The sequence below is a fragment of the Cervus elaphus genome, chromosome 13 (assembly GCF_910594005.1).
Source record: "Cervus elaphus chromosome 13, mCerEla1.1, whole genome shotgun sequence".
Taxonomy (NCBI): domain Eukaryota; kingdom Metazoa; phylum Chordata; class Mammalia; order Artiodactyla; family Cervidae; genus Cervus; species Cervus elaphus.
In genome coordinates this window covers 68672467-68687560 of record NC_057827.1, presented here as the reverse complement: position 1 = coordinate 68687560, position 15094 = coordinate 68672467, and the positions used below count along the sequence as shown (strand labels likewise).

General features: G+C 46.7%; 1 protein-coding gene across 7 annotated transcripts in view; it reads left to right on the top strand.

Annotated features, from left to right (window-relative positions):
• MOK (MOK protein kinase) overlaps nt 1–15094 on the top strand; it is a 40837-nt gene that overhangs the window by 11143 nt on the left and 14600 nt on the right. For 4 of the 7 annotated variants that reach the window (XM_043922148.1, XM_043922147.1, XM_043922150.1 and 1 more), the window contains exons 2-4: nt 1688–1802; nt 13653–13742; nt 15020–15090. In XM_043922148.1, coding sequence (XP_043778083.1) covers nt 1688–1802; nt 13653–13742; nt 15020–15090 — 276 coding nt within the window. Of the gene's footprint in view, nt 1–1687; nt 1803–3923; nt 6250–13652; nt 13743–15019; nt 15091–15094 lie in introns of those variants that run through there. The other 3 variants (XM_043922149.1, XM_043922153.1, XM_043922151.1) reach the window with 3 other exon arrangements.

Here is a 15094-nt window from a genome sequence, read left to right as displayed (position 1 = left end):
TATTGTAAAAATGTTTCCACGAACATATGTGTAACTGCATTGTTTAGACTTATGCTTTCATTTCTCTTGAGTCTATACCCTGGAGCGGAATTCTGAGTCATAATTGTATTAGTTTATACTTCCAGCAGAAGTGAATGGGAATGTATAGGATTTTAAAGAAAATCCCAACATTGTGTCATTTTACCTGGAAATACTTTAGTATCAATAATTCTTGCTAGTGGATAAACACTTTAAAAATCTTTAAGCACACTATTTCTCAAAAACATTACTCTAAAAAACTGGGCCTTTTTTCTGTTAGTTTGTTCAAATCAGAGTTCACGCAAGGTATTTAAAATGTGCTCTGTCTGAAAGAGAAGGCCCCCCTTTGGAGAGGATGGTTTTAAAAGCCTGCTCTCCCTTGTTGTGGGTTTGGCACCTGCAGGTGATGGGCTCCTTTCGGCCCAGGCTTGTTTACTAGGTTTCCGATCTGTCTGCTGCTGGTCAGGTCCACGCTCCGTGTCCTCTCCTAAGTGTTCCTCTCGAGCCTCTTATTTCTGTCGTGCCTTGCTGCCTCAATCTACACGAGTCTCCTTGCTCTTAGGGCAAGTGCCTGGGTGGGGTGGAGACTGGCTGCCTTCCTGACTTTCCAGTGACCTTGGTGCAAGGCTGAGTAGCTTGTTCACCTGTCAAGTCTCACAACTGCTTTCTGTGAAGTTTTTTTGGTCTTCTCCTCCTCTTATTTGAACCACGGAAGCTTTTCCAGCCCAATGAAGCGTTTGCTTTCTGGGCTTCTCTCTTGCCTTCCGTTTCTGCTTGGAAAGCAGCTGTTTCCCCTGTGCTCACTCCTGTCTGGAGAGCGCTTGTCAGGGGGTCGGGAATGTTCACCTCACTCCGTCTTCCTGGCTCTTCCTGCTGCTGCCCCTGGGCCGACAGGCGCAGTGGACACGGCCTGCGAAGGCAGAGTCGCTGCAGGCAGTCTCCCGCCGTCGGCTGTTCCATCCTGACGAACCGGGCCCTCCAGCGGCCGGCCTTCTCCCTGCCCCTCGCTGCTTCACTGCGTGGATTCGGTCTTTGTTCCCAGCACGCTCCAGGAGACTCCTTTCTGTACCTGTCGAGGTTCGGTCCGGAAGACAGGAACTGCTCCAGGTATTTCAGGTGGCAAGGGATTTACTGTAGTGACTTAGAGGCTTACAGAACCACCATCTGTGCCCCGGTGATGGTGGTGGTGGCCGCAAACCCAGGGAGACGTGCTGTCAGCTTCCAGAAACTCAGGGAGCGAGAGCCCCAGGAGCCTGCCGCAGGTCCACCGGGCCTTGTGTGGGACCTCGGAGGGTGGTTTTCAGGAGCGTGCTCCCCGGCCACTGGGGCATGGCCACGCCTGCCGGAGGCCAGGCCCGGGCCCGCCGCTCCTGCGAGGGCCACCCGTGCTGCCCGCCTTGGCGCTCTGCTCTCGCGGCCTGTAGGGTTCCGAGCCTTTCCTGGCTCCGTGTGAGTCCCCGCTACTCGAGGGGGACAGAGACTGTTGCCAACACACAACCCAGCTTCTCTTAAAACGAGGGGAGCATCGAACCTTGGGAAAGACAAGGAAAGCATCCTCAGTGTGCTGCTTTGGGCTATCTTACAGATGGAGACAGCTGCTGTCTGGAAGCGAGTGTGAAACAGATGCACAAAATAAAACTTTTATTTTTATAATTGTTTTTATTTATAGACTATAAAGCAATTGGCAAAATAGGAGAGGGAACGTTTTCTGAAGTTATGAAGATGCAGAACCTGAGAGATGGAAACTACTATGCATGTAAACAGATGAAACAGCACTTTGAAAGGTAGGCGGCCCAAGACCTGTGTGAGACTAAACACAGATACAGGTGCAGATCGATCAGAGGAACTTAATGGGAAAATTGTATTCATGCGATAACCCGTAACATTAGATTTCTTTGGGCAGAGAGGATTACAGGCTAATTTTATGTTTATCGTATTGGAATTTATTAATGTCCAAGTTTACTATAATACTAATAACGGTCACACAAATTTAAACTGGAGAAGTATACCTCACTTTAAACTGTCTGTATGTTCCTAAGAGTTGTGTTTGTTGGATTTTTATAATTGAAACCTTAGATTAGAGATATAGAGGTCCTTGTGACTTAATTAGCTGTGAATCAGTTACTGTGTTGAAAAAGTAACTTTCAGATAAGATTTAGAGAAATGTGTTCCCTGGGAGGGACCAGTGCATTTTGTGGTGCCGGGAGCCCTCTGGTTCTCGCTTCCTCCCTTTGAGACCGCCGTGGCCTTGCCCGCAGAGCAGCCTCTTGGGAGTCCTTGCGTTTACAGCTTCTCACCACGGACCACCCTGAATCAGAGACCAGGTGTGATTGGGGAACTGTCAGAATAAGGAAATAAGGGATGGCGTCACCGCAGCTGTTCTCCCTGTCAGTAAAGAGGTTTGAAACTCAGCCTGTTTTAACATCAAAGGAATTGAAGCCTCTGACTATCTAAGGCAACGTTTTAAAAAACATAGTAATCCCTGTCCTGAAAATGTGGAGCCTTCTGAGTGTTTTGGGGTATAGGCCTTGATTTCAAACTCTCAGCATGCAAAGATAGTGTTTCAAATTGGAAAGCAGTTGAGGCCTTTTACCTCAAGGAGAATGGGTAACAGTAACGTCACCCTGGTGACGTCCCAAGGGGCAGGCGGCGTCATCCCTGTTTTGCACCTGAGGAGAGGTGGTTAGTGATGTGAAGTAACTTGACCGGGTGACCTAGGTCACTGGGCGGGTAGAGCCAGGCCAGAGCACGCGGTGTTTACCTGCTGGACCGACTCTGCGGTTACAGGGGCTTCTGCTGCTCCTCCTTCCTATCACTTCCTCCTCCCAGTGTTCTGAATTCTCTGTATTTGTTTATCCACCCCCTACCTCTGTCTTTACCTTTATACTACGCCTGGTGGAGAATCTGCTGCCCAGTGTTGCGATTACCCTCATCGCCGGGGCAGACGGCCTCAGCCAGCCGCCGTGGACAAACGCTCCACAAACCCAGTGGAGCAAGAGGGGACCCCGAGCGGCGGGTGGGATGCATTCGCTCGGTCAGAGGCCGGGGCTCCTTGTCAGCTCACCGCCGGGTGCAGGGTAGACGTGCTTGCAGACGGCAGGACTTGCCAGCTGCAATTTTGGTGGAGACATAAACACGAAATATAGGCTGGACAAAACGCCTGCAGGCCCCATGACTCCCACGGTGGTTGCCGTCCCAGAACCATGCAGAGTCAAGGCTGCTCTGGGGAACCCGTCGGCCAGGAGAGGTCACGCAGGCCACCGATGGGCCTTCAGGAGGCAGAGAGACCTGTAACATGTGAGAAGTGCTCCCCTGAAAGGAGATTAGAATGGTTTGAGGGCAGTCCTTTGGGGAGGCAGGGAGCAGTGTATCTGCAAAAGTGCCTTGGGCTGACCTCAGCCCTTTGGGAGAACATGGAGCCGCCCGAGGGACGCAGTTCCTACCAGGTCCTGATGCTGAAAGTACCTCGTCCGTCCGGCCCGTGGCTTCCTTGTTGTGAGGCCCGGAGTATTGACCGAGGTGGGACGCGGCGCAGAGGACTGACCGGGATGGGAAGCGGAAGGAGGACCGACCGAGGGGGTAAGCGGAAGGAGGACTGGCCGAGGTGGGACGCAACGCGGAGGACTGACCGAGGGGGGAAGCGGAAGGAGGATTGACCGAGGGGGTAAGCGGAAGGAGGACTGACCGGGATGGGAAGCGGAAGGAGGACTGACCGAGGGGGTAAGCGGAAGGAGGACTGACCGGGATGGGAAGCGGAAGGAGGACTGACCGAGGGGGGAAGCGGAAGGAGGACTGACCGAGGGGGGAAGCGGAAGGAGGACTGACCGGGATGGGAAGCGGAAGGAGGACTGGCCGAGGGGGGAAGCGGAAGGAGGACTGACCGGGATGGGAAGCGGAAGGAGGACTGGCCGAGGGGGGAAGCGGAAGGAGGACTGACCGGGATGGGAAGCGGAAGGAGGACTGGCCGAGGTGGGACGCGGCGCGGAGGACTAACCGTGGGGGGAAGCGGAAGAAGGATTGACTGAGGTGGGAAGCGGAAGGAGCTGGGCGTAAGGCACTCGTAAATGCTTGGGAGATGCTGGCCCGTGTTACCGATGTGTGATCGTTTGTTCTGTTTCAGAAGCAATTGTCCTAACTTTAGAAGTGATTGATTAGAACACTTATTTTTCTTTTACAAAACCCATAATAAAGATTTTATAATAAAGTATCACTGAATCAGTTATAGCTTCCTTGTTTTTTTCTAATGTGTGTGTGTGTGAGGGGGATTATTGACAGCCAGTTTCACATACTGGCTTTACTTAAAAGGAAATACGCTGTGAGCTGGCGGTGTTTTGTGGGTCTTTGATGTCCGGAATCACTGATGGTGTCTCCAGCTTATTTCTGACAGGTGTCTGCTGGCCTGTGTAATCCAAACCCACAGGGAACAGGTTTTGCGTTTTCTCTTGTGAATTCTCATTTACTCTTACACATATGTTGAAAACCATAGGCGGCTATAATCCAGTGCTCTTGTTATTTGATAATTGTTCCAGCTAAAATTGAGCCAGACCTGGCTGTGGAGCGCACCTTCAGGTTGGCACCTATGTTCTTGTGGCATCCCCCATCATTTTCTTCTTTTTAAAACCTCTTTTTTTGCTACTGGAATGTCAGCATCTTTAGGTCTTCTCAGCAGACAGAGCTAGCATATATGTACACTAACCTCTCTCTTCATTCAAATAACCTTGAGTGCATACTGATGTAAATAAATAGACAAATGAATAAACAAATTGGGATGAGGGGAAAATTTTTTTCTCATTTATGATTCATAGATACAGAGGAATGAGGGAAATGGAAAGTCATCATTAGAATAAGTAATCATTTCTGCAGGCAAGATAAATTTATGAATGCTAAAATTAGTAAGCTAAAACTTGAAAGAGAATGGAATTTCTGCATAACCTCAAATGATCTCCTGAATCAAAGTTTTAACTTATGTCCACAAATTGTTTGCTATTTCTTCCTGTAGGAGGTGGGGCTTAATTTCCTTCCATTTGACTGAGGGCTGGACTTGATGACTTGCTTGTAAAGAATAGAAAATGAAAGGGAAAGATAGTTAACTTTACAGAGAAAAGCCTGGTAGATGCTAGCTTAACTAAATCATTAATATCAGCGTCATCACTAGTAAGACATATTGATATCACATACCTTCTGATAAATGGCATGGGAATTGCGTGTCCCCTCCGTGGTATTCTCTTCCAAAGGTCTGTAATCTCAGTTGATTTATGAGAATACATCAGAAGAGCCCACACTGAGGGGCATTCTACAAAACACCGGCCCAGTCCTCCTCAAAACTGTGACGATAATGACAAGGACAGGCTGTGGTGATATCACAGAGTTTGGGGACACGGCCACTTACTTGCAGTGTGATCTGCTGGATCCCAGGAGATAAAAAGACATCAGTGGCAGAACTGGGCAAATCCAAATAAAGTGTCTAATGTAGTGAGTAGAGTTGTACCAGTGTTCGTTTGCAGTTTCGGTAAATGTTATGTTAACATTAGGGGAAGCCAGGTGAAAGTGGCTTTCTTTACTGTCTTTGCAGTTTTTCTGTTAGCCTAAAGTAACTTCAAAATTAAAAAGCAAATCAGAACAAACAGAAAATAACCATAGATGATCCAGAATGAGTCATATTGCGCGTGGCTTCTAACGTTGAAAAAGGTATTGCTGTTATTTCTGTTGTACAGGAAGACATGACTATAGTTTCTAGAAGAACGTTCTGGAAGAAAGCTGCGTTTGGTGTCAGTTCTAGGAGTTTTATTGCTGACCATTTATTGTATATTCCAGTGTCACTGATCCTTGATCCACAAGTTTTATTATGTTCTTTGGTTTTATTTTTCTTTTTCAACCATGAAAATAGTATTGTCAGCTTTTAGAGCTCTGGATTATAATATCTGTCATCAATATAAAACAGTTTAATCTTATTCACTTGAAGAATAATTTTAGGTTCCTTTAAAAATCCATTTCTGCTCTGCTTATGATTGTGAAACCTCAGAGTCACCTTGCACCGTTGTGTGGGTGGTGTGGGCAAGAAGAGTCAGTCAGTAACAGAGGCAAGTCACGCTGAGTCACGCAGCCAGAAGGAGCTTGGTTTCGGAGCCTCTGACCCACCGCCTCCCAGTGTTACTTCCAGCCCTTCCTTTCTGCGCCTCTGAAATAGAAATCGATGGCTTTGGCAGTCACCTTTACTCATAGGAAGTCAAGGTGAGGTATTATAATATGCCAGTTCATTAGTACTGTGTCAGGATGGGCGTTTGCAGCTCCTGAGATTTGTCTTCCTTCAGTGGCTCAAAGCCTTAGTTTGGGGATGATGAAGTTAGTTACTTGCATAAGGCATCATGACCCAGTTGCTTTGATATTTTTTTGATCTGTCTTCAGTGGGTCCTCCCACCTATACTCACCAGAAATACACTGTTAATAAGATGCTCCTTTTTTTTTTTTTTGCTACGACTGTATTCTTCCTTTAGAAATGTTGTAAAGAAATGAAATGAGTCATTAAAAAAGTCGTTAGTCTTGATGTTTGTAGAATCTCTCTTTTTGTTCCGAAGCAGTAAGAGAAGCTCGTGTGAATCCTCGCCAGCATAGGGTTACTAGGTGAGGGCAAAACCAACAGCTCTTCCACTTTTAGTTGTGTGACCTTGGGCAGTTCATTAATCTCTCTGTGGTTCAGTTCATTTATGCAGCGGGAACAACCCCAGTGTCTACCTCGTAGGATCATGGGTAGGGTTAAATTAAAGATGCAGGTGAAACGCTTGGCACGGTAATGGGTCAACTTGTCTAACAGTTGGTGCAAGTTACTCAGCAAAATAGTTTGAAGACTATTTGGAAAATTGAGGTAATAATAAATACGAGTAGCAATAGTAAAAATGAAGGTTACACAGGCTTCCCTGGTGGTCCACTGGTTTTAGACTCCGTGTTTGCATGGCAGAGAGCACAGGTTCAGTTCCCAGTCGGGGAACTAAGGTCCTGCATGCCTCCTGGCACAGCCCCCAAAAAAGTGAAACTTACAGCAGTTGTTCCAGAGCCACGCCCACTACCAGGTAAATTGTGTGCACATGTCGTTTAATCCTCCCAGTAGCCCTAGCCGAGAGCCCTCCTTCAAATGAGGGGCCCGCCCCTAGAGGGGTGAGCTCCGAACACTGCCCAGCGTCCCTCAGCTGCCGAGGGGTAGAGCGGGGCTGGGACCCCCGTCTGTGTGAGGCCGGGGGAGGTGTCCTTTCAGTGCCCTGCTGTGGGAGGCAGCGCGGTGCCTGCTCTTGACTCAGAACACAGCTTTTTCCCAAGTCACGTCACTCAGTGGTCCTCAAATTACTTCTGCAAAAATAAGTCTTCTGTGTGGGATTCTAAATAAAAACAAAGGCAAGAAACTCATGAGTCACCTTAAAGACTCTTTCACTTAAATAGGATATAATTACAGAACTTTTCAAGTATATACAAAGTAAACAGTAGTATAATGAGCCCAGGTACCACAGCCACCACCACCAAGCCTGGGATTTTTAATTAATCTGAATAACTCCATCTGGTCTCCCACCCCGCTTGGTTGCTATCGTGATTCAGTCACTCAGTCGTGTCCAGCTCTTTGTGTCTCCATGGACTGCAGCATGCCAGGGTTCTTATCCTTCACTATCTCCCAGAGTTTGCTAAAACTCAAGTCCATTGAGTCGGTGATGCCATCCAACCATCTCATTATCATCCCTTCTCCTCCTGCCTTCAGTCTTTCCCAGCATCAGGGTCTTTTCCAGTGAGTGAGTTCTTCGCATCAGGGGACCAAAGTATTGGAGCTTTAGCATCAGTCCTTATAATGAATATTCAGGACTGACTTCCTTTAGGATGGACTGGTTGGATCTCCTTGCAGTCCAAGGGACTCTCAAGAGTCTTCTCCAACACCACAGTTCAAAAGCACCAATTCATTGTCTAGGTTTGTCATAGCTTTTCTTCCAAGGAACAAGCGTCTTTTAATTTCATGGCTGCAGTCACTGTCCACATTGATGTTGGAGCCCAAGAAAATGAAATCTGACACTGTTTCCATTGTTTCCCCATCTATTTGCCATGAAATGATGGGACTAGAACCCATGATCTTTGTTTTTTGAATGTTGAGTTTTAAGCTTTTCACTCTCCTCTTTTACCTTCATCAAGAGGTTCTTTAGTGCCTCTATTCTTTCTGCCATTAAAGTGGTATCATTTGCATTATCTGCATAATGATATTTCTCCTGGCAATCTTGATTCCAGCTTGTGAGTCATCCAGCCCAGCGTTTCATAGGATGCACTCTGCGTATAAGTTAAATAAGCAGGGTGACAATGTACAGCCTTGATGTACTTCTTTCCCAGTTCTGAACCAGTCTGTTGTTCCATGTCCGTTTCTAACTGTTGCTTCTTGTCCTGCATACAGGTTTCTCAGCAGGCAGATAATGTGGTCTGATAGTCCCATCTCTTTAGGAATATTCCACAGTGTGCTGTGATCCACACAAAGGCTTTAGCATAGTCCAGTGAAGCAGAAGTAGATGATTTTTTTAAATTTCCTTTTTCTGTGATTCATCGTTTCTTGGCAATTTGATCTCTGGTTCCTCTGCCTTTTCTAAATCCAGCTTGTACATCTGGAAGTTCTTGGTTCATGTACTGTTGAAGTCTGGCTTGAAGGATTTTGAGAATCTTGCTACCATGTGAAATGAGCAGAGTTGTATGGTAATTTGAACATTCTTTGGCATTGCCTTTCTTTGGGACTGGAATGAAAACTGACCTTTTCCTGTCCTGTGGCCACTGTGGAGTTTTCCACATTTGCTGGTGTGATGAGTGCAGCACTTTCACAGCATCATCTTTTAGGATTTGAAATAGCTCAACTGGAATTCCATCACCTACACTAGCTTTGTTTGTAGTAATGCTTCTTAAGGCCCACTTGACTTCGCACTCCAGGATATCTGGCCCTAGGTGAGTGATCACACCATCATGGTTATCTGGGTCATGAAGATCTTTTTTGTACAGTTCTTCTGTGTATTCTTGCCACCTCTTCTTAATACCTTCTGCTTCTGTTAAGTCCATACCATTTCTGTCCTTTATTGTGCCCATCTTTGCATGAAATGCTCCCTTGGTATCTCTAATTTTCTTGAAGAGATCTCTAGTCTTTCCCATTCTGTTGTTTTCCTCTGTTTCTTTGCATTGTTCACTTAAGGCTTTCTCATCTCTCCTTGCTACTCTCTGGAACTCTGATTCAGTTGGGTATACCTTTCCCTTTCTCCTTTGCCTTTTGCAACTGTTCTTTCCTCAGCTATTTGTAAGGCCTCCTCAGACAACCGCTTTGCCTTCTTGCATTTCTTTTTCTTGGGGATGGTTTTGGTCACCACCTCCTGTGCAGTGTTAGAAACCTCTGTCCATAGTTCTTCAGGCTCTCTGTGTATCAGATCTAGTCCCTTGAATCTATTCATCATCTCTACTGTATAATCATAAGGGATTTGATTTAGGTCGTACCTAATGGCCTACTGGTTTTTCCTACTTTCTTCAATTTAAGTCTGAATTTTGCAATAAGGAGTTTGTGATCTGAGCCACAGTCAGATCCTACTCTTGTTTTTGCTGACTGTATAGAGCTTCTCTATCTTTGGCTGCACAGGATACAGTCAGTCTGATTTTGGCACTAACCCTTTGGTGATGTTCACGTGTAGAGTCGTCCCTTGTGTTACTGAAGAGGGTGTTTGCTGTGACCAGCTTGTTCTCCTGACAAAGCTCTGTCAACCTTTGCCCTGCTTTGCTTTGTACTCCAAGGCCAAACAAGCCTGCTGCTCCAGATATTTGACTTCCTACTTTGCATTCCACTTGGTTATTATTATGCAATTCTTTTTTAAAGGCAAAATTTGCATTCATTGAAATGCACATTTTTGAACTATATAATTTTTGCAAGTGGATATCTCTGTGTAATCAAAGCATAGAGCATTTCTTTCTCCCTCAAGAGTTCGTTCGGGTTCCTTAGTCCTCCCTTCCCATCCCAGGTAGCCACTCTTCTGGGTTTTGTTTTGTTTCTCTTTACCCTGTTGTAGAAATTCCCGTTAAATGGAATCTCTCCACTCCTTTATCACAGCATCCATGCAGTCTCTGAGGTTTATCCCATTGTCGTATCAGTAGCTTACATCTTCTTACCGCTGAGTGGTGTCCATTCCAGGCTTTGACTGCAAAACACCTCGTTATCTCATCTCATGTTGAGGAACTTCCGGGTGTTTTCTGGTTTTGGACCACTATGAATAAAGCTTCTGTAAAACTTCATACAAGACTTTTTATGGTTATGTAAATGTGTGTATATATTTTTAGGTCATTACCTGGAAATAGAATCTCTGGGTCACAGGGTAGATGTCTATTTAACTGTACGTGAAACAGCCCAGCCTTATTCTGAAATGATGATACCTTTTTCCATTTCCACCAGCAGAGAACCCGAGTTCTAGTTGCGTCATATCCTCTCCAGCATTTGGTGTGGTTAGTCCTTTAAATTCTGGCCATTCCAGTGAGCGTGTCCTGTTGCTTCATTGTGTATGTCTGCTTGAATGTTTATTTGGCTGCGTTAGGTCTTAGTCACGGAGCTTGGGATCGTCATCGTGTCGTGGGGGTCTTCCACTGTGGGGCGGGCTACACACGGGCTCTGTGGCTGTGGTCCAGGCTCAGCGGTTTCGGCACGCGGGCTTACTTGCTCCGCAGCATGTAGGATCTTAATTCCCGGACCAGGGATTGAACCCTCACCCCCTGCACTGGAAGCTTGGAGTCTTAACCACTGGACAGCCAGGGAAATTCCCCAGCTGGTTCTTTTCGAAGCAGAGGCTTGCCTACATTCCTCTGTGTTCCGCTCCATGATATTTTCTGTTTCCAGCAGGACAGTAAAAAGACAAACAGAAAAAACCTGAATGTCACTTGACCACAGAATTCAAAGCAACTCCAAGGCGAAGAAAAGTGGTCACTTTGCAGATTTTTAGTTTTTTTTTTCCCCCAGGATCTTTAAAAGAAGAAGCAGAGTTGATTTACATTTGAGTGCACACTGTTGCCTGAACCGAGGCGAGCAGAACCCAGTCAGGGTGCCTGTCTAATGTTTGCACTAGTTCCTTAGTTCTGAGTGAGTGCCTGGGGAGGCATGAAATGATTCTGTCTGCAATAAGAAAATGTGTTTCAGGATATCATAGCAGTTTTCATATTAAAGATGAGAAGGGTGAGTGAATGTTTGTCTGAATGACAAAGCTATTTGACTAACTGGTCCTAAAAGACTGATTATTTTTTCTTTTTTTTAGATCAGCTATATAGTTCAAAATTTAGAACTGTTGCTAGCTCCAACTGGTTTCTTGCTATTTCCACCTAAGGCTGGGTTTCTCGGTGCCGCTGACGTTTGGGCCCAGGTTCATCTTTGTCACAGGTCCTGTCCTGTGCACCATAGGATATTTAGCATCATTCTCGGCTGCTGCCATTGAATGGAGCAGGGACAACCAGAAATGTCTCTAGTATTGTCCCGTGTCCGTTAGCGGGGCAAGGTCCCTCTGGTTGATAGCCACTGGCTTACAGCATGCCCTGGGCAGAGGCTGGCAGACACCGGTGGGGGGTCTTCAGTGGCCTGGTCCTGGGTCAGGGATTCTGCGGTGTGGGACTATGGGGTGAACCGTGGCTGCCCTTCCAGCGCGCACCCCAGGGGAGGGAGGGAGAGATGCTTGGCCGCCGTTTTCCTAAGCGCCCCCCAAAGAATGCTCAGCTTGCTCTTTTCTTCCTCCTTTGGCCTTGTTGGTGTCTGTGTTCATCTCCTCTGCCCTAAGGAAAAAAATCTGTATCTGCCTTGTCACTCAGAGGATGGTCTGGAGTGGTGTGTTCTCTAGAACCTTAGTTCTAAGGGACGGTGACTTAATATTATGTAAGAGAGGACCCTGTGCCCACAGAAAGTCTGGAAAATGTTGGTTTAAATGAAGGTAAACTGTTCTCCTTATTTTGTAGGAGTTTTGAAAGCTTCTGACATCAACTGTAAATTGTCACTCTCCGAAAGGAACTAGATTGGCCCTGTCTCACATTTCCTCAACATGCAGTTTATCCACAAAGCGTTTTCCAGAGAAATAAAATTCTGTGGGACATGTTTTGGGAAGTATTGCTCTAGAGTCCCCTAGGGGAGGCCGGGGTGCGGGGAGGAGCAGGTGGTGAGCTGGGCACTGAACTGGCAGAGTGGACGGACAGGACTGTGGTCTGGTCCCTGCACGCCCCAGGATGGCCATCTGTAATGGTTACTAAGCAGTGAAAAACTCAGATCCTAGGCGGAAAGGAGCTGCTCTTCTGAGCCTCTGGGGTGTGGCCCCACCCCACCGCCCTACGCACTGTGCTTGGCCCCTTACCCAGCAGTCTCGGATCCTCCCCTCTCTCCCGCAACTAAAGGGTTACAGTCCTGGATTCAGCAGGGACCCTCCTTAGGGATACTGCACTGGCAAAGTGAGCTGTGTCTTTTCTGGTTGGTTGTGGACCATGGTGTGTAAATTGCTAATATTTTGAATATCATCCTGGATATGAGGGGGGAAATAGAGGATAATAGTTAAAAAGGGACCGAAAGCTTTTTGTCAGAAACATGCTTATGCTCAGACTGCCCAGGTTCTTATGTATCAGGCTCCTATTTGTTGATTTGCATGAGAGAGACTGGAAATATCCAGCCGTGTTGATTTGAAACAGCAGCAGTAATATACTATTGGCTATAATAACTCTGAATAACCAAACAAAATGCTGAGCTTTACTCTACATGTTGAAAGTTGGTTGGGAATTCCCTGGCGTCCAGTGGTTAGACTTGGTTCAACCTTGGGGCCCAGGTTCAATCCTTGGTCTGGGAACAAGAAGCCCACGAGCCACATGGTGAGGCCAGGGGAAAGAAAAGAAAAGAAAAAAGTTGGTGAAACCGTTTTGCCAGTTCAGAGAAAGAATATTTCCAGAATCCGTTTCTTTTGGAGCCGCTGAGATGGAGTCTCTGGTGGACGGAGCCATTCGGCTGGGTTGACCTCACGGGCCCAGCCACAGGGAGAGTGCCCTGGTAAGGGTCAGTCTGGAGGGTGGTGCCAGCCAGCCTCAGGCCGTTGGCCTCTGGTACTTGTATTGTTGTGACCCGGGGTGTGAACGCAGTGGCAGGCAGAGCAGTCTCCATAAAGAAAAGCCTCAGTAAAGACACACCTGCTGAGAGAAGGCCTCTCCCCAGATGAATGACTGAAACCGTCTACAGCCTGCATTGAAGGTTAGAAAGAAGGCCGGTCTGAACGTGAGATGCTTATTTTCAGAGGTTGCTTACATTGCTCAGTTAGTTCCTGTAAACTGACTAATGGAAAACTTTAGTCTATGTTTCTATATTTATTAATTGTAAGAGAAACTACCAAAGTATTCTTTCAGGAGTTTAGATGGGAAGAGTTTGAATGCGTGTCCAAAGCCGTAAGAGCCTCGATTTTTGTAAGATACTGTAGAAATGAGATGCTAATGTTCAGCTGCTGATGGGAGAATAAAACCTGATAAACTTGCTTGACGTTATTTGTGAGCTTGTAACTTGTGATCATGGATAATAAACAGTGATTTGGTAACCCTGACTTTAAAGCTGACCTAAATAATAAACTCGTTATTTATTTTTACCTGCACAATAGTATTGAGCAAGTGAACAACCTGCGAGAGATACAAGCACTGAGACGCCTGAACCCACACCCGAACATTCTCACGTTGCACGAAGTGGTTTTGTGAGTATACTGGGGCTTTAAAAAGTATCTAACCTCGATGATAATTGTTAGATCTCTTTTTAGGAAAGAAAACCACAGTAGACGTTATAAATATTGGCTTTGTAGCTCAGACACGTATTTGGACCAGTGTCTGCATCCGAGTCCTAAAGTGGAAAGGCCTTCGTTGCAGTGACTCCGTGTCACAGCAGCGACCGTCATTCAGATGGTCCCCCTCCGGAGACTCCGTTGGCTTCTGTGTGGGCGGCGGCGGCTCGGGACCCCTGTGTGTCAGCCGTGTTGCCCTCCTTCGGGGGCCGCACTTAGGTCATCCCTGCAGTTGCCATCTTGGTATGACTTCATGCAGCCGTTCTCACTGTACTTGACGTAATTTCAAGGGAGTTTTCATTTCTGTTCAAATGAAGAAGGCAGAGCACAGCTCGTCTGCTGGGGGCTGGGGCTGGGATCTGGCCTGAAGCTCCGAGAAGGCGCCCCTCAGCGGGAAGCCTGGCCTGTACCACCATCCGGGGAACCGCAGTCTCTGACCGTTGAGGTGGGGGAGGTTTTCATCAGAGGGCTGACCAGTTCTGCAGTCAGAACACAGTGCCTTGTCTTGGCCGCGTGGCCTCCTGGCCCGCGTGCTCTGAGGCACGTCTTCGGCCGGGTCCGGAGGCTGCAGCCTGCACGGATGGTCACAGCGCTGCCTGTGGTGAGCGCTTCAGGGGCAAAGCGCTTCTGTCCACGGCAGCCCAAGGGACGGCGCGCCCCGTCCAGCCCCTTCACAGGCGCCCTGCGGGGCCTGGGGTGACCCTGCAGAGGTGTGGGGAGAGGCGTCTTCCTCCTTTTGCCCCTGGCCAGGTTTTGTATTTCACTCCCCACACTGTGATGTATCTCAGTGACGTGGAAGTAATTTAGGTAAATTAAAGCTGAATTTGCAGCCACAGAGCTTGAATTAAGTCCTACTTTCTTTGTTTTGCTTCTCTAACTCCTCAACCTGTTTTCTTCTATCTGAAGATATAATAGTTACTTTTATAATCTCAAGATGCTTTTTTCCCAAAATTGTGGGAGGCCAACTTTTAGAATTTTTGCCTAAAGTTGGTTTATTATTATTTAAAATTATTTTTACCTAAAATACCGATTGAAAATCAAAACTTCTGCTGTTTTGGTCATCACACTTTGGTCTTTGCTGTGGGAGTGTTTTATGTTTATCAGAAGTGTTTACAAATGAGTTAAATATTTTGATGCTTTTTTTCTGGTTAATACAAGGAAAAAACCATTTTAAATCCTGCTTTCTTCTTCAGTGACAGAAAATCTGGTTCTCTTGCACTAATATGTGAACTTATGGAGATGAATATTTATGAGCTAATACGAGGTAT